The 26,667-nt window shown below is 33.9% G+C and overlaps 2 protein-coding genes across 6 annotated transcripts in view; one reads left to right on the top strand and one right to left on the bottom strand.

Moving 5' to 3' along the window:
- si:ch211-1i11.3 overlaps window positions 1-17,361 on the bottom strand; it is a 52,353-nt gene extending 34,992 nt beyond the window's left edge. For all 5 annotated transcript variants that reach the window (XR_015511703.1, XR_015511704.1, XR_015511705.1 and 2 more), the window contains exons 1-13: window positions 16,928-17,361; window positions 16,552-16,691; window positions 12,857-13,044; window positions 12,596-12,764; window positions 8,745-8,851; window positions 7,981-8,151; window positions 5,840-5,952; window positions 4,968-5,127; window positions 4,302-4,452; window positions 3,789-3,893; window positions 3,524-3,573; window positions 587-682; window positions 20-110 (exon numbers count right to left, since the gene is read on the bottom strand). Coding sequence is in view for 2 of the 5 variants with exons in the window: in XM_087287402.1 (XP_087143528.1) it covers window positions 20-110; window positions 587-682; window positions 3,524-3,573; window positions 3,789-3,893; window positions 4,302-4,452; window positions 4,968-5,127; window positions 5,840-5,952; window positions 7,981-8,151; window positions 8,745-8,851; window positions 12,596-12,764; window positions 12,857-13,044; window positions 16,552-16,691; window positions 16,928-17,258 (1,872 nt within the window). In the remaining 3 variants the exon portion in view is untranslated. The remainder of the gene's footprint in view (window positions 1-19; window positions 111-586; window positions 683-3,523; window positions 3,574-3,788; window positions 3,894-4,301; window positions 4,453-4,967; window positions 5,128-5,839; window positions 5,953-7,980; window positions 8,152-8,744; window positions 8,852-12,595; window positions 12,765-12,856; window positions 13,045-16,551; window positions 16,692-16,927) is intronic.
- A 2,988-nt stretch (window positions 17,362-20,349) lies between these two features.
- Window positions 20,350-25,643, top strand: scmh1 (Scm polycomb group protein homolog 1). The gene is given in 4 exon segments (NM_001089484.1): window positions 20,350-20,387; window positions 20,952-20,996; window positions 21,643-21,713; window positions 24,233-25,643. Coding segments are annotated over 3 exon segments (363 nt in total). The 5' UTR covers window positions 20,350-20,387; window positions 20,952-20,971; the 3' UTR covers window positions 24,500-25,643.
- Window positions 25,644-26,667: the final 1,024 nt, after the last annotated feature.

The raw sequence follows: 26,667 nt of genomic DNA, 5'->3' as shown, positions 1-26,667 counted from the left end.
AATAAAATATTTGGCTCACCTCTAAATCTCCTTCCTCTCCCCTCATTGAACTGGAATCCTCCACAGGACTTTCGGTTTGATGCAACAGCGAGTTCACTAAATCACAGAACCTGACAACACAAATTATAGAGTTTGAAAATATGTTCCCTTTCATTGTGACTCATGCCATTTCAGGGAAGCATTTCCTCATCATTTTCTTTGTTATATTGATGCATGCACTCACACTTTATTATTACATAACCACTCAATGAGAATTTCATTGGAAGAATTACAAGTGTACAATATAAGTCAAAAAGTCAAGCAAGACTTCCTGAAGCTAAAACTACAGAAGGGTAAGTAATGTGATATTGAAAATACATTGACAGGTAAGGGTTATGTAATATTGAAATACACTGACAGACTCAATGAAGAGTGCCTGAAGCATCTCTGAATTTAACTGTGTTAATATATCAGATTGTTTTTCACACAAGCTAATATTTTAAGAGTTGCTCCTCTGTCAGGAACACTCAAGGCATTGGAGCTCATGTTGATCTTGGCAGCCTGTGTGTGTTTGTGTGTAAGTGCTGTGTCTGTGGGTGGTGCTCACCCTTTGCAATGCAGATCACTGGGAAAGTACAACTGGAAGTCATCTGAATTGTACAGGACATACAGGAAGCAGCTCCGTTCGTCAAACTTGGAAATGCTGCAATAGTGGAATAACAGGGGATTCTTATTCACACTCCAACATTAAATTAATCATAAAAAAACTTTAAAGATTATAGGTATCTATTATCTTTAAAGATAAGCAGTATTTGATATTTTTCCAAACATAGAGGTTCAGTTTGAAGGCCACATGCTCACTTAATGAGTTGCTTGGGAATGTATAGCAGTTTGGTTTTAACAAAACATACACAATTACAATAACGTTTGTGACACAGAAGCATCAATATGATGCTGATTTTTCATAAAACATTTTAGGTTGTTAAAACAATGAGCGCTGACAGAGGTCAGGTCAAGCCTTTCAAAAGCCAAGTTTTAGATAAACAATAGGAAGTGTTCTCAAGTGTAACAAAAAGAAATGTCCCTTTAAAGCAGAGATGCACAAAGTAGGGCCTGGGGTCCAAAGTTGGCCAATTGTGACCTTTGATTTGACTCACAATTCTATCCAACAGAAGAGTACACGGCAAAAAATGTTCTTGTTTCTAGTCCAAATATCTAAAAATTGTTATATTAAGAAGCATGTTCTAGGCAAGCAAAACATATTGTCTTGTTTTGAGAAATAAAATACCAAAATTAAGTGAGTTTTTTCCTTAAAACAAGCTAAATCTGCCAATGGTGTAAACAAAATAATCTTGCTTTTCCTTTTGAAATAAGATTATTTTGATTACCCCATTGGCAGATTTTTTTGCTTGTTTTAAGGAAACACTCACTTAATTTTGGCATTTTATTTCTCAAAACAAGACATATGTTTTGCTTGCCTAGAAAATGCTTCTTTATATAAAAATTTTTTGATATTTGGACTAGAAACAAGACAAAAAAAAAACAAAGTAAGAAAATCATTTTTCAGTGTAGGCATGGAACGATAACCAGTTAGTATGCCAGAATGGACTAAAAACATCCTGTATGGCTTTTAAAAAACAAAAAAAGCATAGTACAACTGTTTTACAACTGTTGACTTTCATGTAGTTAAGTTAATACAGGGTTTCTGTTTTGAGTCCAATTTAAGACTTTAAGACATTTTAAGGACCATTATAAATGAAATTTTAAACTCATAAAGGGTTAAAGGCTAAGACATTTTTCAAATGGCCCAGATGGAAAATATTTTTATTTGCCATATCAGAAAAAAAAAAAAAAAAAAAAATATATATATATATATATATATATATATATATATATATATATATATATATATACACACACACACACACATATATATATATATATATTTTTTTTTTTCCCAGGGATGTGTTGCGGCTGGATGGGCATCCCCTGCGTAAAAACTACGGATTAATAAAGGGACTAAGCCGACAAGAAAATGAATGAATGAAAAAAAAAAAATATATATATATATATATATATATATACATATACATATATATATATGTGTGTATGTATGTGTGTGTGTATATATATATATATATATATATATATATATATATATATATATATATATATATATATATATATACATATATATATATATATATGCATATACACATACATATATACATATACATATATACATATACATATACACATACACACATACACATATACATACATACATACATACATACATATATATATATATATATATATATATATATATATATATATATATATATATATATATATATATATATATATATAATTTAATACATTTAATAATACAATAATACTTTAATAATTCAAAATTTAAATATTTTAGATTTTATTACTTAGTTAAATATTTTAAATATTGTGTAAAATCAAGCAAGCTCTACTTGCTTCCATACACTTTTTTTTTTATCACAAATACTTTCTTTAAACAAATGTTGTACATTTTTTAAAACTTTAATAAACAAAATCTATGCACAACAGTCTGTCCATGTCGGTGTCCTCACCACTAAGTACGTGGATCACTTTTAAACAAAATTCGTTTTTAGGAAAATAATCAAACCATTATGGTAAATATACTTAAAATTACCTTTTTAAATAGGAGTTTCAAGTTTTATTGAGATGAATTGCTGGTGATTTTATGAGTTCTGGCCAGATTGTGTAGCAATACATGAACAAAGAAAAATTAAGACCTTATTTAAAAAAAAAAGAATTAAAACCTACAACACAATATTTCAGTACATTTAAGACATTTTAAGGCCTAAAATTTGGATTTTGAGATGTAAGACATTTTATTACTTTTGAAGACCCCGCATAAACCGTGTTATAAGACAGATTATGCTGAAATATACAAAAACACCTGTGCGGAAATACAAATTCTAAAAGCATATTCCAAAACAAGAACTACAACAATAATGTAGATAGCTTCAAATATGCAAAAGTATAGCAGTATAGCAATAGTCTGTACAATAACTAAAATGATAACAATAGATGAAATCACATTTTTCCAGCTAATGTACAATTAAAACAAAAGTAGCTTCTCAAAATCCATTTTGCTAAATGTCCAAATAAATTGACAAATTTTTCTTGGAGACTATTTATTCAAAAGTTTTTTGGAGGTTGGTCTGACCTTAAATACTGACATCCTGTGTTGTTTGTTGTGCAACATGAGCTCTAAACAAGAGTTTTGATGTTAAAAACCTTGAAACGAGAACAAAAACAGAAAGTGACACTGACCTATAGCTTAAAAACTGAGAAGAGGATAAGATGCATCAACTAGTCCAACTAAGCGAGGAAGTTTATTAAAAAAGGCCTATTCAGAGAAAAATCACTGGACTGTGGCCTAAATAGGGCACCACTGGTGGGACTATAAACCGCTGCAAGCTTGGCAAAGGAAAACAGGAAAAAAATATATGGAAATGGCAGTATTCCCATAAGTGCACAGTACCTCACTCCACGAATCGCAGATGCTGGGAAAGTCCACTCGTGAAGACCTTTCTGGGAAAGCCAAATAAAGCACATTAAGCTCCCACACACATGTACACAATGTTCAATTTAACAGCATAAAGCAGCTCATGCAGCCCTCCATCAGGCTCAATGGTGCCTATCTTTCAAATTAATTATTTATGGAAAGTCTACTGCGTTACAGCACTAACTTTGCTATTACTTCTGAATGCCGTTGGTAAAAAGGATCATAAGTCAAGCATGTTTACCTCGAGTGGAGTGACGTGTCTAAGCTGCACCGTACGGCTGTCGTCTTCCTCACTTACGCTTATTATACTGGGCTGGAAGACTTTAGTGGGCTCCAGAATCAGAACCTAAAAAAAATAAATTCATTTTAAGTCTGTTTGTCTGTTTGTGTTATCTACCTTTGTTGTGATGCTTAAGTAAACCTGATGCTTAAAGTAAACCTTAAAGTGATGCTAAAGTAAAAATTCACCCAAATTTGAGTTTTTTTTTTTTTTTGATAAACACAAACGAAGATACTAAATAGAATGCTGAAAGACTGTAGCCATTGACAAATATAGCAGGAAAAATTCCTATGGACATCAATGATATGGGTTTCTAACATTCAACAGAAGACATAAACTCAAGGAGGTTTAATACAAGTGAAGGATGAGTCAATGAATGAGTGTTCATTTTTGGGTGAACTATCCCTTTAAAGCTGTCTTTTGGCCAGTAGGATAAGGTTGTACTGTGAATAAGGAGAATAGAGGGATTCTTACTGGGCATCGTGCTGTGGAAACGGTAGGTTTGCATGCTTGTACCATCAACTCCATCCAAAAGTCTGCAGTTTCTTGTTTAGGATGATTCACTTCTCTGGGTTTGGCAAACTGCTTGTATAGTATATACGTTTCCATAATGGATGCAACATACCTGATTGAAGTAAGAAATTACAGTGTATGTTTGGCTGTAAATGTTTACTTAGTATGTTTTAATTATGTATATTTACACACTGTACTTTTTGGAATATAATAGCATTTGTCATATTTTAATATTTTGATTCTTGCTGCTCCTTACAAATTTTTTTCTACAACATGAAGACTTAAAATTTTAACATTTATAAAACATTAAACACTTCTTAATTGACAAAAAAAGTGTTTGCTGCAGTTATATATGTATTAATTTATTTTTTTAAAAATCCTTGATGTAACTATATTAAAACATTTTTTTTTCAAATTATATTTTTTTAATGAATGAAAACAGGGACTTTCCATAACTTTAAAAACTCATTTTTTTATTTTACAATAATAAGTTGTTTTAAAAGCAAAATCTAGCTTTATAACAACATTATTTTATAAAAAAAAAAATAAAAACTCAGATTTTACTTTTTAAATTCTGCACTATTAAACCAAACATTCAAGGATAATTAATCATTTCCTTTTGCTCACCACATTGGAGCTTTGAGCCTGTAGAGTCTCTCGGAAGCATCTATGACTTTCTTGTGTTCATTGGCCAGGATTCCAGCTCCCAGATAAAATCCCACATCCCAGTAGTCCTGCATCTTCTCGAGGGAGCCCTTCCTGCCCAGCAGACTACTGAGGGTAACACCTGACACAAACAACACCAAAAAACATAACCAAAGCAATAAACAACCTTTAAAGGGGATATATTATTCCCTTTTTCATAACATGTCAAATTTACCTCAGGAGTCCCCAGAATATGTGAAGTTTTATCTTGAAATATAAATATCTTACAGGTCAATTAGCAAATCAAATTTGTCCCTAAAAGTTACTGGGTTGTCCTTTTTGTGTTGGTAATAGTCAGATTTTTAAGATTTCTTTAATAAACAAAGTCTTCATTTGCCTCAGTATAGATCATCAGGGGTGCCCAAATTCAGTCCTGTCTTGCATTGTTTAGCTCCAACTTCCTTCAACACACCGGCCTGGAAGCTTCTAGTATACTTAGAAAGAGCTTGATTAGCTGGTTCAGGTGTGTCTAACTGGGCATGGAACTAAACATTGCAGGACACCGACCCTCCAGGACCGAGATTGGGCACCCCTGGTATAGATAAAGCAACAACATTTTCCCACAATCTCTATTCATGTATTTTGCCTACATGTATCCATGTCTTCATATTCAATGAATTGGATCATACAAGTAGGCCACTAAATATCCCTTTCCATACACTCCACTTCTATAAAGAAAAGACTGTGCAACAAAAGCATTACATGATATGTAGACTGAACCGTGATCCTTCAAAGTGCACACAAAATGGTGAAGCTGTGAATGGTGAAGCTAAATGAAGGAGACATAAACACACCGATTTTCCGCAGTTCAATAGAAGTGTCGAATTCATGCCCAGCGGCCATCAGGAGCACAACGTTATTGATTCCAGAATGTAAACTGGGCTCAATCGTAAAGGCCTTGCCATACCTGTAGGACAAATTCAATAAGAGAAAAACAACACGTCATTACTGTTAAAAATCATTACACAAAAGTAGCATTAATACCTAAACATAGCATATACACAAATTAATATTTACTAAAAATATCAACAATTTTTAAAAATGTACCTATATTATTTATGTATAATTTTTTTTTCTTTAACCAATTACAATATATTTAGTTTGTTGTTGTTTTCTTCTTGTCTGAACCATAAATGTACAAAAAATACATAAATATATATGTATTTGTTATTTTCCACTATTTGTTTCTTTCTGACATGCACACACACACACAAATTATTTATTTAAAAACTAAATTAATACACTGACTGACAACAAGCCATAATATGTTTTATTAGTTTGCAATCTACAGAAGTAATGTTTGTCATAATTAAATAGTACGTATTATGTATTTTAAGATAAATAGTAAGCCTTTTTTCACATATTGCATTTCTGTTTCATTTTCTAACATAAATCTACTAATTTTATATGATCCATGGTTAAAACAAGACATTTTTTAAAAATGATGATTGCCAAGACAAAGATAACTGTTTGAAATGAACTAGAATCAAAGCAAAACCAAAATAATAGGGGTGTAACGATTTATCATTGTACGATTTATTGCGATGCAAAAATGTCACAATATGCATCGTGGCGGTATGACGATTTGATTACGATATGACGTCCGTTTTCTCTTAGTTGAGCTGTTTGAACGTGAGCTACGTTCCACCTGCTGTCGCACGTGAGTTCAGATTGCAGCAGCAGTAATGTTAGCAGACCAAGATGAGTGGAGTTGAAATAGAGGATGACCCATCCTCTCAAAATCAGACGTCTGGCAACATTTCGGTTGTACAGTCATTGCTTTAGACTCGTCCGCTTTTTGTCACGCATACTTGGTCAAACATCCTAAGTTTTAAAGTCTTCACAGTGATTTACATACTTTGCACAGCGACAGGGATACCTCCTAATGGTGTTGAAAGAGTCACATACTGTATTTATAAGGTACAATTCACCCTAAAATATCATTCTGTCTTCATATAATGTTACCGCTGCAAAATCACACATGACGTGAGCTGACCGTGAGCTGTTACTACAGAGGGCGGACTTTGATAGACGCGCGCGTATGGCAAGCCGTTTTAGCATTTAAACCTTTGTTCTGACTATCCATAAATTTATTTTGAGATATCTCTGATTATATTTTGACTAGTCATAATTATAATTCGACTAATCAGAATGACAATTACAGATATCTGCAATTACAATTGTACTAGTAAGAAATCAGATTGGAGATATCTGCAAATATATTATGACTAGTCATATTCCTCCATTGACTTCCATTGAAAAATATTTGAAGATATCTCTGAATGAGTTTTGACTAGTCACAATTGTAATTAGAGATATCTTTAAATGAATTTAATTAAATATTAATTAAATACCTGGAAATGTGGATTTTTTTTTGCACACACAAAAAACGCAAGTGTCCAAGCAAAGCCTTAAGCTCTTACGGTTAAATTCAATTGAATAGAAAGCTTTTTTTTTGCATCTTTTCTTAAATTGTTCCTTAATTTTGTCTCTGTCATTTCAATAATATTTTTAAGAAGTTTTTAAATTGTTTTATTTTCCAGAGACAGGCCTGTTTAATTTATTTTCTTAAAGAAGGTTCAGTTTAACAAGTTGAAACAAAAGAAATACATAAAAACTAGTTTACTTGGTAAAATTTGCATTTCAGTTTAATTTTCAATTTTTATTCCAAATATCGTGATACATATCGAATCGTGAACATTATATCGTGATACACATCATATTGTGAGCTGAGCGTATATTTACACCCCTACAAAATAATAACGCTTTTTAAAGACCATGCAGAACATTACATTTAAAGCAAATCTTGCTTTATTTTAGATTTCCTCCTACCAAAGCAAGACAGTGTATCAATAAGTACTGTATATAAAACAGACATGATGATCAACAGTCTAGTCATCTACAGCTCTATACTGGTTTTTGGGCAAGGACTCACCATTTAGATGCCTGATCTCTGCTGTTTGTGTCTTTGAAGCCTGAACTGAGGAACATGTCCTTGTAGATGCGTCCACACAGGCAGTACACATCTGAGGCTACCGTCTCCCCCGACTCCACAATGGGTAAAATGAGCTTTAAAGCCCTGACACGATCACCAGGGTGATTCCTCCTTTAAAACACATTTCAAACACATTTTTTGGAAATAGGCTCATTTTATAAGTTCACTAGAGTTAAACAGTTGAGGTTTACATTCTTTGAATCCATTTAGTCGATCTCTGGGACTGGCAGGACCACTTGTAGTGTAGCTTAGCATAAATCATTAAATCGGATCAGACCATTAGCATCTTGATCCCACAAAAAAATTATATCCTGTTTAAAACTTGACTCTTTTGTATTGAGAAAGATGGAAATTTTATTATTATTTAAAATTAGTTTTTTTTTTTATTATTAAAATACTATTCTGCTATTTTCGAGGTTGAAATGGAACTTTAATAACTTTCTGGCATAATAATCAAGGAACTATGTTGTTGAACCAAAATAGGAAATGTTTGAAACTCGATAAACTAACTTTTTTAATTTTTGAGAGACATGCTAATGGTCTAAACTGATTTAATGATATATGCTAAGCAAAGTTAAATTGTTCCCTCCAGAACCGGTTGGCTGAATGGAATAAAAAATTATCAAACTTAACTGTTCAACTCTTGAGCCATTAATAAATGATTATTGAGTGCATTGCATTATTTACAAAAACACAAAGCTCACCTGTTCAAAGCAAATATATACTGAAATTTGATGTTCTGATGTGCTGGCACCATGCACATGGGCAAATTATTCAAGGTCTCCACCAGATTTATTATGGAGTCGTAGTCCTTGAATCACACAGAGAAAGAGAGTTTAGTTTCAATTAATTATTCAGACATTTGGCTGGCACCTCTAATATTTCACAACCTCTGGGTTCACAATATATTCTGCATAATGAAATGAAAAGGAATAGCATGAAATACTTATACAACAGGAACCAATAATTTACGGTTAACTGCATGATTTATTATATCAAGCCTGGTGAAATCTTTTTTTCTTTTTGAAATTAATAATTAAACAGACTCTGCTGTGTATCGCAGCAACAATCAAAACATTCACACAGAGAAATGCTGACACAAATATGCATTCATGCATACACACTGAAGAAATACACATCAAACGTAACAAAGAAAAGAGTCTATTTCATAATAAAATATGTTGGCTTACATTGTAGTATCAGTCATATTGGGTCTGTTTTTAATTAAAAGTTTAGAGCTGTGCACATGTAGGGCCTCAAAGTTCTTTAATTATTTTTTTAAATTATTGTTATTTTTTAAATCCTCATTAAGTTTAAGTTTTTTTTTACGTATTTTGGGCCTACTAACCATAGATATATACACTAGATATCGCATAGGGATCCTGAGCATGCGTCAATAGCGCCGCCACATTGGTACAGTGCTCCCAGGACAAATGTCATTCAGCCGCACTAGTCAAGACAGTTATTACGTGAAGATGCGGGACTTTAGCGCTGTCTACGGGTGTAGTAACGAGCAAACAAAGAAAACAAACCACAAAGGCAGAACATTTCATAGGTAATATTAAGTTTTTTTCTGTTTTTGAATGTTCTGAACTTTTGTGCTAATCAGGTAATGTTATTGATGATAACAGTCACTTACTGCATTCACTATAAGGCAAAGCAGCTCCAACTCGCACTAAACAATCGGCTTATGCTAGTTTTGTTGAATAAAATCAGCAAACAATGCAACAGAAATATGACAACGAGATGCTGCGCTGCCAGAAACTTGTATTATTGTCGGCTAGTGAAAGAGTTGTTTGGGGGATTCATTCACAAATGAATCGCTCCCTCCGTCAGTATGAGATGTGAAAGCAGGAGAGGAGGTGTGTTTCAGGTCATGATCAGATCAAATTTAACAGGGAGGGTGAATAGTACATTTCTGTACACACAAACACAAGCTTTTTGTCAGGAATGCCTGTGCGGTCACTGACCCATCAATGTAGAAAAGTGATGTACAATTATAATTTTCGTAATTAGAAAAAAAATTACATACTAACATCCAGGAAAACTCCCGATCATAGATATATGTGTATATGTGTATATCTCTGGCTTTGGATGGCCACAGTACTCCACTGTACCTTGGTCCCGCATTCATTTCAAAAGAATCGCTACCCTGTAGCAAGATGGCGGCGCTATTGACGCATTCCGTCCAATAGACCACAATAGGCCAGTCGACATCTAATGTATATATCTATGCCTACTAACAAGCTCTCTGAGACGTTTATAGTATATTCAAAAATCTGCTGCACAAGTTCTGACACACATGTCCTCGCGCCACCATATCACACCTGTACATCAGCAACTTCACTGGCTCCCTTTTAAGTCACGTATTGATTTTAAGACTCTGATTATAACATATAAAGCAGTGCATGGGCTAGCACCTGACTACATCTGTGACCTGGTAACTCTTGCCACTCCCACCCGCACACTGTAAAGGAAAGACTATGGGTGGTCGTGCTTTTTCGTACAGTGCGCCTAAGCTATGGAATGGCCTAGCCATCAGCATCAGGAATGCTGCTTCTTTTGACTATTTTAAGAAACTTCTCACCTCTTCTAAGAAACTTTTTACCGTTGCTTTTACTTTAGATTGATTAGTTTTATTAATTTAATCATCCAATTGAATTGAACCGTTCAAATTTTTGTGTTTTATCGTGGTCTTTTTTTACTGTTTTTATTGTTCTGCTTTGTTACTGTTTGCCTTATAGCGCTTTTGGGTCAGAAAATAAGCACACTATAAATAAAATGTATTACTATTACTACTATGAGTGACGCAGTGGCGCAGCAGGTAGTGCTGTCCCCTCACAGCAAGAAGGTCGCTGGTTCAAGCCTCGGCTGTGTCAGTTGGCGTTTCTGTGTGGAGTTTGCATGTTCTCCCCAAGTTCGTGTGGGTTTCCTCCGGGTGCTCTGGTTTCCCCCACAGTCAAAAGACATGCGGTACAGGTGAATTGGGTAAGCTAAATTGTCTGTAGTGTATGAGTGTGAATGAGTGTGTATGGATGTTTGCAGCTGGAAGGGCATCCGCTGCGTAAAACATGTGCTGGATAAGTTGGCGGTTCATTCTGCTGTGGCGACCCCGAATTAATAAGGGACTAAGCCGTAAAGAAAATAAATGAATGAATTATTATTATTGCTATTATTATTATTGTTAATATTATTATTATTATTATTATTATTAATAGGCCTTTATTGCAAGTTAAATCAAAATTATATTTAGACCATTTGTCTAAAAGATGTTAATTTTGTGAATAAAACTGATATGACTTTTCTATTTTAGATAAACTGCCAAGCTAAAGTCAGTCCTCTCTTTCAGTAACTTGAAGAAGTTTGTTCATGCCTTCATCTCTTCTCATTTAGATTATTGCAATTGATTGTATCTGGGTGTGAGTCAGGCCTCTCACGCACGGCAGCAGCTGGTCCAGAATGCAGCTGCCAGGCTTTTAACAGGCACAAAAAAACGAGAGCACATTACAACTGTACTGTACTGGTTTCCCTACACTGGCTACCAATCCAATTTAGAATTCAGTACAAATTACTGCTGTATGTTTTTAAATCCCTCCATGGCCTGACCCCTGAGTATATTGCTGAGCTAACTAATATACACCAAACGGTGAGATCTCTTCGCTCTAAGGATCGACTCTATTTGCAAGTTCCACGATCACGCTTGAAATGACGAGGTGATAGAGCTTTTACAGTAATCGTTCCAAGATTTTGAAACGATCTTCCACTCTCCTTAAGAACAGTTCCAACTTTTGAATCTTTTCAGAGGTCACTGAAAACACACTTATTTTCTATAGCTTTCAATCGTGTGTTGTGAGTTTGTGTATTTTAGTTTTGGACTGTTTCCATGTCCTTTATGTGTTTTTATGTACAGCACTCTAAAAATAAATTGAGTTGGGTTGACTAAATAAATATATAATCAAATCAAATAAAACTCTAATATGAAGTGTCGTGAGCTCTGGAGAAAGTATGTGCTCATATCCTCATATAGTGAGACAACAGATGCTGAAAACACCACAATCTTCATGCATTCCTAAATATGCATGTGTGTGTAGTAGAAAGATATACTATGCCATCCATTCACAAAATTAACATGCATAATTAAAAGTCTTTTTGCAATTGAATATTCACAATCACTTGTCCAAACTGCAGTATGATTACAAGCACGACCCTGCTTTTGATTCATCCAAAATCAGGAAAACAGTAGCCATTGTAGCACAACATTCTTCAAAATATCTTTTTTTCTTACTCATAAAGATTTGGAACCATTCGAGTGTGACAAAATTTGAGTGAAGTATAACTTAAACAACTAAAAAAGGGTCAAAGACAAAACTATTTTTAAAGCATTAATAGAATAAAAGTTTAACAGTGATTTAAAGTTTGTCATGGTTTGTTTGGAATGTTTCTATTATTAAATATTTTAGAGCTAAAGTTTATCCTCTACATATGTAGAAATCCCCTAGTTCATCCCCCTATATGTAGTAAACATCTTCCAAAAACAAAGATGCTAGGAACTCACTGGAATGTCTCTGTAGGACAGCAGGAGGCTCATAACAATATCTGGACTCAGAAGCTCCACAGAGTCCAGACGGTTCTGGATCCGTCCCAGCTCCTGACTCAAAGCTGGGCCAGTGAAGTGCTCTCGAGCCAGACGGATCTCCCTACGGATTGCCTCATGGAGGTATTCGCTATGAGGAAAGAGCGTGTTAAACAAAATTCAGAAGACGTAAAAGCAATATTTAACAAATGACTTCCGAGAAAAAATAAAAGACTTTCCTACCTAGAATTAATGTGAACGCTTTCCAGTAATTTGACCAGTCGATCCACCAGAGATGTCATCAGGGATTCAAATTTAAAGCTGGAATGCAGGAAATCTTTGACTGCCCTCATCAGTGCTGCATCACAGGCAAACACTTTACCCTGTGGTGACACCATGTAGGGGATGAACGTGTAGCTCCCACATTGTTCCTAGAACACAAAATGCCAAACAAACACATACAGCATGTGACATACAGCACCAGACATACAGCACCAGAGTTATTTTTCAAAAATAGTTGTTCCTTTTAACTTAGTTTTTAATGCGGTGGTAGTTTCAAACACTTTAAATGGATAGTTCACCCAAAAGAAATGAAAATTTTGGCATTGTTTAATCACCCTTTTACATTCTTATATATATATACATATATATATAAAATTTACATTCTTATATTACATATATATATATATATATATATATATATATATATATATATATATATATATATATGCGCATAAAGATTTGGAACTATTAACTTTACTATTAACCATTTTAACTTTAACAACTAAAACAGGTTTAAATACAAAAAAATAACATTTTTAAAGCATCAAAAGAATAAAAGTGTAACACAGCTTTAGGGCCCTATCATACACCTGGCGCAATGTGGCGCAATGCGCGGCGCAATAGTCTTTTGCTAGTTTCAGCTTGGTGCAAGAGTCGATTTGAGGCATTGCGCTACGCTGTTTAAATAGCAAATGCATTTGAGCTCATATGTGCATTCATAGGCATTCTGATCTAAAAAGTAAGCCGTTCTGAGGCGCATTGCTGGCGCGTTGCTATTTTGAGAAACTACAATAGATTTTTCAATAGACCAAAACAAACCCGGTCTAAACTCCAGCGCAGAGTTGCGCTTCGCTTACACACTGCTTAATACACACAGGAAGATGTAGAACAATACGGAAATATCTTTACATATGAAAAATAAATAAAATCTTAAGGATATATATAGGATATAATATGACTATATTATAGGATATAAATATAAATGATAAAAATTTTACAAAACATTATTTACTAGCCTACATAAATATGAAAAACCACTGCATTTATGCCTTCTTCATCTCGGGAGGCTTTTTCAGTTCATTCATAACAATTAGCTTTTGTATAATGTCTTGTACAAGTCCCAAACCAAGCAGGCTAGTGGCAAAAGTGGCGAGGAACAAACTTTGCAAATAATCTTCACCAGCTTGTAAAAGGTAGATGTTGATATAACAGGGTTTCTGCAGGTTTCTTCAAATCAAATTTAGGACTTTTAAGACTCTTTTACGACCATTAGAAATTACTATTTTGATTTATACTGGGCTAAACATTAAACACTGGTTCTGTAAACAGTTTTTGTATTAATGGAAGATCATGGAAAGAGATCTTGTCTTTCCCTGATTAGGAAATTTAATTTGAAGAAAAATTTTTGGTGTGTTTATGTCTACTAAAATTTTGTTTTTGATATTTAAGACATTTTAATACTTTTTAAGACCCTGCGGACACCCTGTATAATTTGTTTAGCACATTTTCTATAAACTTCAAAGACTTTTTGGGGGATAAATTGTGCAGAATTGTCATTGAATTGATCTTGCAGTTTTTTAAATATGCTAACAGTTTATGAACATTCAATAAACCAACCAATGGATGAGAGGAACAGGAGTAAGAGTGATGCAGTTTTGAAGGGTAAGATCAAACAAACAAAGAATATTGACACATTTCAGATTAAATTAGGGCCTCTGGTATGGACCAAATGTCCTCAGTAATGACCTTACAATGGTCAAAAGTCAAGAAATGCAGCTGAATGTTGTAGACAGGTTTGTAATAAACAAATTACAGAAGAATTACATTACAGAAGTCCACTTGCCATTTAAATTATACAGTAATGCATTAAATTTGCATTTTCAATCCATTCATCGATGATTCCAATCAAAACAATAGCCATTACATCAGGAAAAACTGGTAGAGCACACTATTATACTGACAACACCACTAAACATTTGGACTATCTTGTCGGTGATCAGAGACACAAGGACTTTTTATTCTGATGGCACTGATATGAAGTAAATATTTACTTTGATGAACTACAGGGATAATGAACAACCTGCAGGCTTTTGCGAGTCAAGCATTGTGGTGTTGGTGAAAATTCACTTACAGACACTCACTAATCAGATTATATTTTAATATTTGGGTTGTCATTTTGTATAAATGGTATTTTATATTTAGGGAAACACTTTAGTTTAAATAACAATTCTCACTATTAACCAGTGGTTAATTACCTGCCTATTATTAAGATATAGGGTGATTATTTGTATGTATAAAGTAAAATATTTCTTCATAATCTTATTTTACAACCCTAATCCCACCCAATACCTAAACCCTACTCAACTATACCTTAATAACTTAATAAGCAGACTTCTTCTGAGTCTGTTGCTCACTTGTTTTGTGAATGTCACTTTGTTAAATCTTTCTGGTCTGATGTGAATTCTCTTATTGTCCAAAAGGTTTGTAGTGATTTTTCCTTAAGCTTCAGACATATTATTTTGGGGTTTTACATTAAAGAAAAACAATTGCTTAATTCAAGTTTTTGAATGAACCTAATATTATTTATTGGAAAGTTTTTTTTATACGCAAGCATAAATATACTAAAGGTGAACCAAATTTTGTATTTTTTTAATGAGAATTGGATCTGTACTTGGATACCATTCCAGAGTCTCATAACAAGAAAGCAATTAAAACGTCTAAAACATGCTTTTTTTGAAATTCTACATTAATCTGTGTAGGCATGGGACAATAACCCGTCTCAAGGTTTGGAAAAGTCAAGGTTTTAGAACTGCCAAAATTTTCTGCTATATCGTTTCTAAAGTATGTGTAATATTTTTTTTATTTTTTTTTTAGGACAACAGTTTCTCCTGCAGAAAAGATTTCCAAAGATGCCGTTTTAAATTGTAGAGAAATCAGTGTTTTTGAAACAAATGAAAACAGCAGAAATCAATAATTCATTTGAATTATTCTGCCAGACTGTCAAAATATTTTAAAAGTTTCTCAAAATAAAATATATTGTTTTCAATGGGAAAAAAAGTTTTCGTTTTTTACCCAGACATTTTAAAAACTATCAATTTTAGAGCAGTAATCACAATACCTTGAAACAGTAATTTATTTATTTAGGGTTATCATACCGTCAGAATTTTATACGGGCCCATGCCTAAATCTGTGTTCATTTTTCATTAACCTTTTTAAATTTTTATATTTTGTCTTTTTTTTTCTTTCCCACTTTCTCTTTGCCATACCATTGTAATACTTCTTTAAAATTTGTCATTCTCTTTTTGTGCAAAAAGCAATATTTGCATTGTTTGTATTATACTTATTCTCCTATATATTCATTGTAATTAACTGTTATTGCATTAATAATAATAAAAACTATTAATAAGCAGCAAACTGGGAGTTTATGGAGGCACAATTCATAGCTAACTGTTTGTTGGTAGCTTAATAGTTTGTTCATTTTCCATTAAAATAAATTGAGACCACAGAAATTGTTGTTCTAAACTCACCATTCTAAGAAATACCAATTATTTATTTAATTATTTATTTTTTAAAGTATGGCAACTACTGTAGCTCACTTTCACATGAAATTCTTCGTTTTTACAACAACTTTGCAACTATTTGCAATCCTGTCTCACCTTCACAACTTGCATATCGTCTTCTTGTTTGTTACAGTACAGGATGACATTGTTGGTCATACTGAAACTCTCTCTGACACCCAGGTGATAAAACAGAGATGGCTGGCAGATGGAGTTATTCATCTCCACAACAACCACATCTAAAACACAGGGTTAAACATGCAACTCGTTAGACATGAAGAGTTCATATGCTAAAGGCGTCAGCCTCCTGTTAATGATGAGTTTTCAATGAAAAGAATATATTCATTCCCATAAAAGTCACATTTTTAAAGCTAAACAAATAAACCTGAGAAAAGGGGGCTAAATTTTAAAGTAATTTTAGAGGAACTCTTCAAATATTCCCGAAAATCCCATAGAAATGCGTGTCACAACTTGCCTGCGTTGTAGAAAGTGTCCAGGATTTCGGTGGTGCCCAGTGCAATGCGCTCGTAGGAAATGCTCTTCAGCACCGCGTGAGCGTCCGCGCAAGCTTCAGTCAGACATTTCAGTGAAAGTGTCTCCTCAGTTTGGGGCAAAGACCCGTCCTCGACCGCGATGTACACCACAGACAAAGCCCTGGTCCGGCTTCTCGGCGATATCACGTTTTTACCCGCGCCACCTACTTCAAGAGCCAAAGGATCCTGCCACAAACTTCCAGCTGAAACTCGGACGGGATCTTTTCGCTTGGTTTCGTGCAGGCTCATGCGCCTACGTTCAGTCGTATACATGGTGTTATCTCATAAAATAGCACCTAGATGGTTAAAAATCATCCTGTGAGCGCGTCCTCGACATGCCTTCACTATGGCGTGAAAGTATTCCTGTAGTTTTTCCAGGTAAGACTGTGAGGAGGATCCTTTTAGACGCGCCCTCCTCCTCTTGCTGCTGCTCCCCGCCCTTCGTGTCTGACGCTCGGCTTCACAGCTGTGCGACCTCTGCCTGCAGCGCTTCTTGCACAATCTGTTTGCCTGCCTTTGTTTGGAAACTGTTTTGTTTCAGCTTGATTGCAAATGGCCCATGATAAAATATTCTGGTGGTCAAGTTGTAGCCTGCTTATTTTTTTCCTATTATTTTCTTGTAGCCGAATTCAGACGGGTTTAGCCCTTTAACTTCCCCATCAATAATTTTTGGATTCCTAATGTCACTAGACAAGTTCACACTTACACTCAATGCATTTTTTTTCAACACATCTTGTCATTTCTAAAATAACCCTATATCTAATATCAACCCCTACCAAATGGTTGATATGTTGGTTTATGGGAAAAGCACTGGAATTAATACATATAATATGAAAAATCAGAAAATATGAAATACAAGACCAATTTATTTTAAAAATATTCTAAATAAAACAGGTTTAAATACTCTTTTTTGTAGTGTGCCATAACGTGTTTTTTTTCCACAATAAAACCAAAATAAAGTGTAGAATGCAACAGGATTATGTTTGTTTGATTTTTTTTGTAAACCAACAATGCTGTGTGTGTAAACCATTATTTAAAATGATCATTCTTTAAATGGCTTCAACAGTCATTCTTTAAAACAGTCAAAACATGGTCAATCAACCCTTTGTAGAGTGGACAGTCAAAGGATCAGTATTCCACACTTTATTTGGAGTCATAATTCTGTTGACATTGGATGACTTTAAAAGTTTCAAATTAAACCCCCTGCAAAAGAAGACAATTAAATAAAAAGACTAATAATTTAATTATTAATAAAAAATTATAAATAACATATAATACAATCTGTACTTTTGTAATCTCAGAACAATATAGGTCAAAATGTTTGTCTATTTACAACGGCCTAAATAAAGGATTGCTCACGCTAAAATGAAAATTGTCATCATTTACTCTAACTTTTTACTTATTCCAAACCATTTTTTTGTTCTGTTGAACACAAAAAGAGATAGGCTATAGAGAAAAAATATTGAAAAGCTGTAACCCTTTACTTCCATAGTAGAAAAAAACAAATTTGAGGGAAGTCAATGTTTACAGGCTTCTAACATTTTTCATTGTTATATACATTTTCAGCCTATCTACTTTTGTATAAAAAAATTGGAACCAGTGAAGATGATAGAATTTTCATTTTTTGGTTAACTATACTATTAACAGCTGAATATATATATTAGTCTGCATATAAATGTAAAATGAAATGTATGTGCAAATATAAAATGAAAATAGATGTAAAATAACCTACCTTAAAATGAAAGGGAGGGACCAACATAAATATTCAATCATTTTAATGTTTTACCTGTTTTTACCACTGATACAATGTCCTCTAATAAAAATCAGTTTTTTATATATTTGACAGTCAGTCAATGATTTATATCCAGACTGAAATAAATTATAATTAAATTTAACAAACTGGATTATATTCTAAAAAAAGTAAAAAAAAAATAAATAAAAAAAAGACTTAAAAATGCACATAAATAAATGTAACATTAAAATACTTTGTGGAATACTGATGAATGAAATTAAAAATTAAGCCCCGATCATATAAAGCAAAGAATTATTATTATTATTATTATGTTAAAGTATAATTTAATTGAATATAAGATTAAATGTTGCAATCAACAAACATTATAAAAATAAAATGAGTATATAGCAATTAGCAAATAAAAAGCATGTGAACTTTTGTGTAGCCTACAATAAAACAATTATACAGTGTCTAGACAATCTAATAATAGTAAACTGCAATAGTAAATGCATATAGTTTACTATTGTACTTTTATTCGTGTACTGCAAAATGACGTTATTCATAATATAATTATATATGTATTACTTATAATTTTTTTTTAATTTGTAGTGAGTCACTTGCCAGGATTTTTACTTGAAGTTGTTAATCTATTTAAATGGATAAAAAAAGAAAGCAAACAACTCGTTCAGTTTGTATCGCAGACAGTGTGGTGAACAAATAAACACACATTATAGATAACTAGTGTCTTCTTGACCCATCTGATAGTGTAATCGTCCCGCACAGTCGCGTGCTGCCCCTCCCCTCTGCACGCGCAGCTCCTGACACACACACTAGACTACACGCGCACTAAAACATGGCGGATAAACACTAACCCTCACACTTGAGAAATCACACAAAAACCTTCCCGCGCCAGGTAAACACACCCCTTCATACCGTCCGCGATAACTACTACATCACTTTTTTAAAAGTTGTTAAAAACGTTAAGAAAAAACACAAAAAGTGACTCAGAGTGTGTTATAGGTGTTAGCATTTAAGCTAAATATTGTTGTATACGCATTGGAGGTGACGTATTGCTGTACAATTACACAGTATGCCCGAATAAGTATACTTTACATTTTGTTTATTGTGATCGTGGGCAAGCGCAAAGAAGCGTAATATTCAATGATGAAGTCCGTTACGAAACACGACATGACGCTACGTAGCAAAGAAGCATGTTTGTTATGAATCTGAGTGTGCTGTTTTGTATGTCGTATATTATTTAAAAGTTATCCTTTTCTATAGTGAAATGAAAATGAAGCATCTTCGAAAACTTTGGTATGATTTTAAATGTCAGAAAGAATGAATAATAATGATCTGTTTGAGTTGTCCAGTTGGACGTGTGTAGCGTCCCAGTGTAATGAGGGTTGTAGTAGTGTTTGGTTTGTGAACGAGTCTTTTAAGCAAACGAATCATTCATATCCACGAACCGAGTCATTTCTTTAGCATTTTTAAGAGCGCTGTTGGAGTGAATCATTACAGGAAAATGATTCAAAAGATTCGAAGCTTTTGGATGATTCAAATCCTGTCGCTGTCATTTATGGAGAGGGAGGGACTGTGTGTTTGGCGCTCAAAGGCGCCCTGCTTTTGAACAGAGAACTGGAAAACCGGGAGACAGGAAGCCATCTTTTGAGGTATCTCTTCGCGTACAGATAGTTTTATTGATTTATTCTGTGCTTATCCATAAAGGAGGGGTGTTTAAAAGCTGAAATGACCAGATGCGAGCGAGCAAATCAACTTGTGTTGAAGAACGACGAGCGTGGATAAACGGGATGCTACCGTGTTTATTGTATTGTTGTTATTATGTTATTATCCAGCTACATATGAATTCAGTAATAGCGCTGCCCAGACATGTCTCTTGTTGTTTACCACTTCACATTGACCTTTTGGGTCAGTGATGCTTGTTTAGCGTTTGACCCAACGACCCATTAGGTCATTACAGATGGGAAAATAATAATCAGTTTGTGTAAGAAAAAAATACCTTTTGGCTAGTTCTGTTATCGATGTCAATTTCATTGTCCTTTGGGCAATATAGCTGCCAGTGGTTCATGGTTAACCGTTCAGCATGTTGACTATGAGAAAATAGTGACAGCTGACTAGTACATACAGGAAAGACTGAACCATCCAACGTTAATACAGACTGATGGGGAAAATTAAAATCCTTCAGATATTACAGTTTTGTGTTTTTCTAATTGCAGAGAGGTTAAAAAGCTGGATCATGAAGAAACCGGTACCACAGAAAGGTAAGATTTTTATTACATTGTTAGTACATTATTTACAAATGCATAGTTTTGTAGAAAATATCAGACTTTTAGTACTTTATTAGTAATATAGCGCACAGTGTCACTGTGTTACTATGATAAGTTCTGATTAATTGCTAAACAGTCTTGTATGAACTCCAGGTTCAGGTCTAATCAAATAAAAAATAATCAAATATATAACACTAATATAAAATAACTAGTCTGCACAATAAAAATACATATAAATAAATACTTATATAAGGTACAGAAATGTCCCTTTTTACATTTATTATTAATAATATTAGATTTTATATTGTGATTTGTGGTTAAGATTTAATTATAAAGGTGGCAAATGATTACCAAGTGTTTTCTTCTGCCGGTAGCTAATGAGTGGAAAGATGGCAAACGTATCAAGCACCCTCGCAGTGGTCGCCCCCCTTGTGTGCCTTCACAGTTTCAAGGTAGCAAATTCGCTGCTTTAAGTCAGAAACCTAATTAGAAATATATTCAGCATTTAAATCTCACTCTGGTTAGATATAGGCTACTTGTTTCTTAATATTTTCATTTTTGTCATTTTTGATATTCATCCTTCAGGTTTAGATTTTAATGCACTATCATTTAATACTGACATGTTTGCTTAATTTTTAAGGTCATTTTAGTTGGGAGAAGTACCTGAAAGAGACTGGAGCAGTCGCTGCTCCCGCTCAGTACTTTAAACAGGTGAGTTGAATCGTGCAACAGTGGAACTCTTCATTATGGACCAAATATAGAAGTTATACTTGATTCCTCCACCACTACACTAAAGGGATAGTTCACTCGAAAATGAAAATTTCCTGTTAATTTACTCACCTTTAAGTCATCCAAGATGTAGTTGACTTTATTTCTTCAGTTGAAAATTTAGCTAAATCCAGGGTCTGGTAATGTATAAAGAGCAGTAAATGGGATATGTTTTTTAGATTAAAAATAAACACATACAAACCAGTCCAAATCAATTCCTATGGCTCTTGGTGACATACAGAGGTCTTGTGAAGTGAAATCATTGGACTGTCTAAGAAATCGAACACTGTTTACAATATTATTAGCTAGGGCTTTGCGATATGCGCAAAAGAAACCTATTACGATTTTTTTGAACAATAATGTGATTTAGATTTTTTATCACAATTTTGACACACACAGATGTTTTACAGTGGAACATATTTCCAAAGGAAATAACAATTAGATCTTCATCAAAGCCCTCTAACATGTCTCTAAAACACACATTTGATAAAAAAAATAAACTTATAAAATAAAAAATAAAAAACCTAGTAAAGCTACAACAAATTTTTTCTAGAACAGTCCTATGGCAAAACCAATAAAGAGACTACTGGGTGTGTGTGTGTTATGTGTGTGCACGCCATCAAACACAGGTAGGCTCCGAAATTCTGTATGACCACATGTCAGAAGTAGTTGTGTGTACTTTTGTACGTGTCCACAGATTTTTTTTTGTTGCCATGCATAGATCATAGTATGGTGGCCGAGAGAGTTAAACGCGCTGCAATTTAAGAAAGCACATGCAGTTACAAAAAAACACCAGCAAATAAAGAAACAATCTTCATCAGTTTGACAGCACAAATGTTGCAAATTGGTCATAACACAAACAACTGAAACAAGACGCAGCAAATTGGTCACAACACTTGCAAATATCCACGTAACACTACGAAAATGTTTCGAGGGGACCCAAAAACATGACAGACCGTGCTGGGATATGGATGTATTATTATGACATGACTGTTGCTCAGTGAAGTGATTGGTGGTCTTTGAAAGGTGAGTTTTCGTTTATTTTAATATTCTGATTACACGGCATAATAACGCGTCCATAATAAGTGTTGTGACTAATTTGCAGCGCGTTTCTTCCTTTGTTTTTGTTGTGACCAATTTGCAACACGTGTGCAGTCAAATTGAGGAAGATCGTTTCTTTATTTGCTAGTGTTTTTTGTAATTGCATGTGCTTTCTTAAATTACAGTGCGTTAAGCTCCCTAGGCCACCGTATCATAGACCTCTTTGTGATGCTGCTGTGAAATAGTCTGTTTACATATCGCAGCTTTTGTGCGCACAAGTTCGTTATTTCCAATGAAGGTGCCTGGCTTGCACGCATATTGGGAGTGCGCGTTCTCCATGCACACCCAGTTGAAAACATCTCTACTTTCAGTATGTTGCAAGCGCACTGCAAGTCACGTGACAACAACTGAGCGATCAACTTCATACTTTACATAGAATACACACATTTCGGTAGATCAATTACCTCAGACAAACACAGAACACCCAAACACCCAGTGCTTTTTATTTTCTCCATAAATCAAACTTGTATCGGAACTGCAGCAATGTTTTGTTAGTTTGTCATCCTCTGAGAAAAAAGTTGATGGGCGCCGAGCAACGACGAGTATGAGCACAAAGCACATTGACTGCTGAAGCAAGCGACAAAGCTCACATGGCTGCGATATGATTGGTTCATACAGCATACTGTGGGAAAATGGTGCTGTAAGGCGATTTAGAAATCGCACATGTTCAAATCGCGATTTCAATACGAAATCAGTTAATTGGACGGTCCCATTATTAGCTTTAATCCACAGCCTGGTCAAGCCGATCAGTAAGGGCTGGTGATGCAATATGCTAAACCAACAGATTTGCTCATGCGCCACGATCTGTTTGACTATACTCATATATATATATATATATATATATATATATATATATATATATATATATATATATATATATATATATATATATATATATATATATATATATATATAAATAAATAAATAAATATATATATATATATATATATATATATATATATATATATATATATATATATATATATATATATATATATATATATGTGTGTTAATTTTTTTTATTAAACATTATATCCTATTTCACTGCCATTATATGAATAACCAAAAACCACAGATTCAGCTAAAAATAGTCACCTTCACCTTGAATGACCTGTGGGTGAGTAAATTAACAGGACATTTTTGGATGAACTATCCCTTTAAGTAAAAACGTGACCCTTACTCAGCAAACAATTTTGTGTTTATTAGACGTCTAAATGTAAACAGCTAGGCCAAAACAAGGCTGTCAGTGAAAATCTAATAGACATCTAATTGTTTTAGCCAAAACGATTATGTTTAGAGGTCTATTAGACCTCTATTAGACATCTTTTAAAAACAAATAATGCTTGCTGGCTTATTCTCAGAGCACTGAACCTCCGGAGAATGAGTTTAAGGCTGGCATGAAGCTGGAAGCTCAGGATCCCAGAAACACTACGTCCACCTGCATCGCTACAGTGGTGGGACTGACGGGCTCTCGCCTCCGCCTGCGACTAGATGGAAGCGACAACAAGAATGATTTCTGGCGCCTGGTAGACTCAGCAGAAATCCAGCCTATTGGGAATTGTGAGAAGAATGGAGGCATGCTGCAGCCGCCACTAGGTGAGGAAAACAGCACATTAATCAGCAGCTAATTAGAACATCGGGTCAACGCGTGTTTTGTTTAAATGCTTAGCATGCCAGGTCGTAGAATCTCATCTTTTATTTCTGTTCACAGTGCATTTAAGGGATAGTACACTCCAAAACGAAAATTAGCTGTTAATTTATTCACCCTCAGGCCATCCAAGATGTAGGTGACCTTTTTTTGTTTAGTAGAACAATACAACAAAAGAGTTTTAGCTAAAACTGGGGTCTTTGGTGATTCAGAAAATGCAAGTCACACAAGTCAAAAAACATATACAGGCAAAACAATCTATAGCTGGGGTAAATGGTTGGACAACATTCTAGATCCTGAGCGTCCTGTTGTGATTTATAATGATTTATATTAGACATTGGGAAGATTTAAAAGTCAGTCTTCCTGAATTATATTGTATACGCAAACGTAATCTTAGTTTTTATATATGTTGCAGCATCCAGTATAAACACAAGTACCATTTGCATGAACAATGCAGCATATCTGTCCTTCCTCTTCCCTGTAAACAAACAGCTTGAGCTCATAGTCATTTTAAACCTGTGCATTTGTCATTATATGCTGTTGGAAGCTTGCAGTCCAGTCTGTTTAGGACCATTTACTAAGGCTCTGGATTAATAGTGCTGTAAATTGTGTTAAATTTCTTGCAAAGTCCAGGATATAGCCACTGGTATTTACAGTGGCAATCAAAATAGAGGGAATGACCTTTTGAAAGTAACTTAACATTGAAGCTTTCTGGGCAGAGCTTCAGACGACCCAAATTCAAGTCCCTGGCTCTGAAACCTTTCCCGTAATGACTCTCTCCCTCCCTCCCCCTCTCTCTCATTTTAATTAATTTCAATTCATTACAAATGTATTGTCAAAGCATTTACATTAAATTAAAAAAGAACATACATACAGTATATATTAAAAAACATAGTAAACGATAAATAGTGGTAGTAGTAGAAAAAAATAGTAATAAAAAATAAATGGAAAATAAAAGTACAAAAATTTTTTTTAATAAACTTTACATTTAACAATCACCATTTTATGATAAAATTGTAATAATAAATAATAATAATCAGAATATTTACAATGATTCATTCATAATCTAAATGTGTTATTCATTTAAAAACCCTTTAATTATTTTTCAATTAATTAAATATTTGCAAAAAAAAAATCTGAACCTTTGCTACAATCATCAAAAAATCTATTTTGAACCTAATTTTAATTTAAGATACTTAAATGTATGGAGTATACAGTCTTTGGACTAAAAGCATCCTTCTAGATGCTATTTTAACAATTCGGAAAGCATGAACCACTGTGTCTGGCCAACAGATATTTCATTGTAAAGATAAAGGGATTTTACCTCCTTTGTTTTGACATTTTTGCTGTAGCATTAAGGCTGCATTATATAGGAAAAATTTTTATATTTTATTTTTTTTGCATTAAATATTGTGATTTGAATACAGTCAGTTTCACAAGATGGTTTAAATAGCTCTATTTTTCTGGGGAGTCTAACAGCATTTAGCTACAGAAATTTAATAATCACAATGCAAAAAAAATGCTTTTCTTATTTTTCTTTGTCTCGTTTTCTCAGATAAAGTAAAAATATTCTTTTGTTCGTGACCTTCAGAAGAATTGAATTCATTCATTTTCCTTCAGCTTAGTCTCTTTATTCAGTAGGGGTCGCCACAGCAGAATAAACCTCCAACTTATTCAGCATATGTTTTACATAGCAGATGCCCTTTCAGCTGCAACCCAGTAATGGGAAAGACCCATACTCATATGCACACACATGCACTATAGCCAATTTAGTTCATCCATTTTACCTATTACACATGTCTTTTACTGCGGGGGAAACCGGAACACTCAGAGAAAACTCACACGAACACAGGGAGAACTTGCAAACTCCACACAGTATTGCCAACTCAAACCAGCGACCTTTGTGCTGTTAGGCGACAGTGCTAACCTCTGAGCCATTGTGTCCTCATTTTCACTTTAAAAAGTAGATTCTTGGACTAAACAAATATATTTTTTGTGCCCAAATGTTTTAAACTCTTGAAACGCACAGTCATGGGCCTTAAAACACATGCAAATGATAAACAGTGTTGCCAGATTAGGTGGTTTTGAGTTTGTTTGTGTGAGTAAAAAATGGCATTGTTGGGTTAGCAAAATTTGGGCGGTTTTGAA

The sequence above is a fragment of the Danio rerio genome, chromosome 16 (assembly GCF_052040795.2).
Source record: "Danio rerio strain M-AB ecotype USA chromosome 16, GRCz13ab, whole genome shotgun sequence".
NCBI lineage: Eukaryota > Metazoa > Chordata > Actinopteri > Cypriniformes > Danionidae > Danio > Danio rerio.
This window is presented reverse-complemented; position numbering and strand designations above follow the sequence as displayed.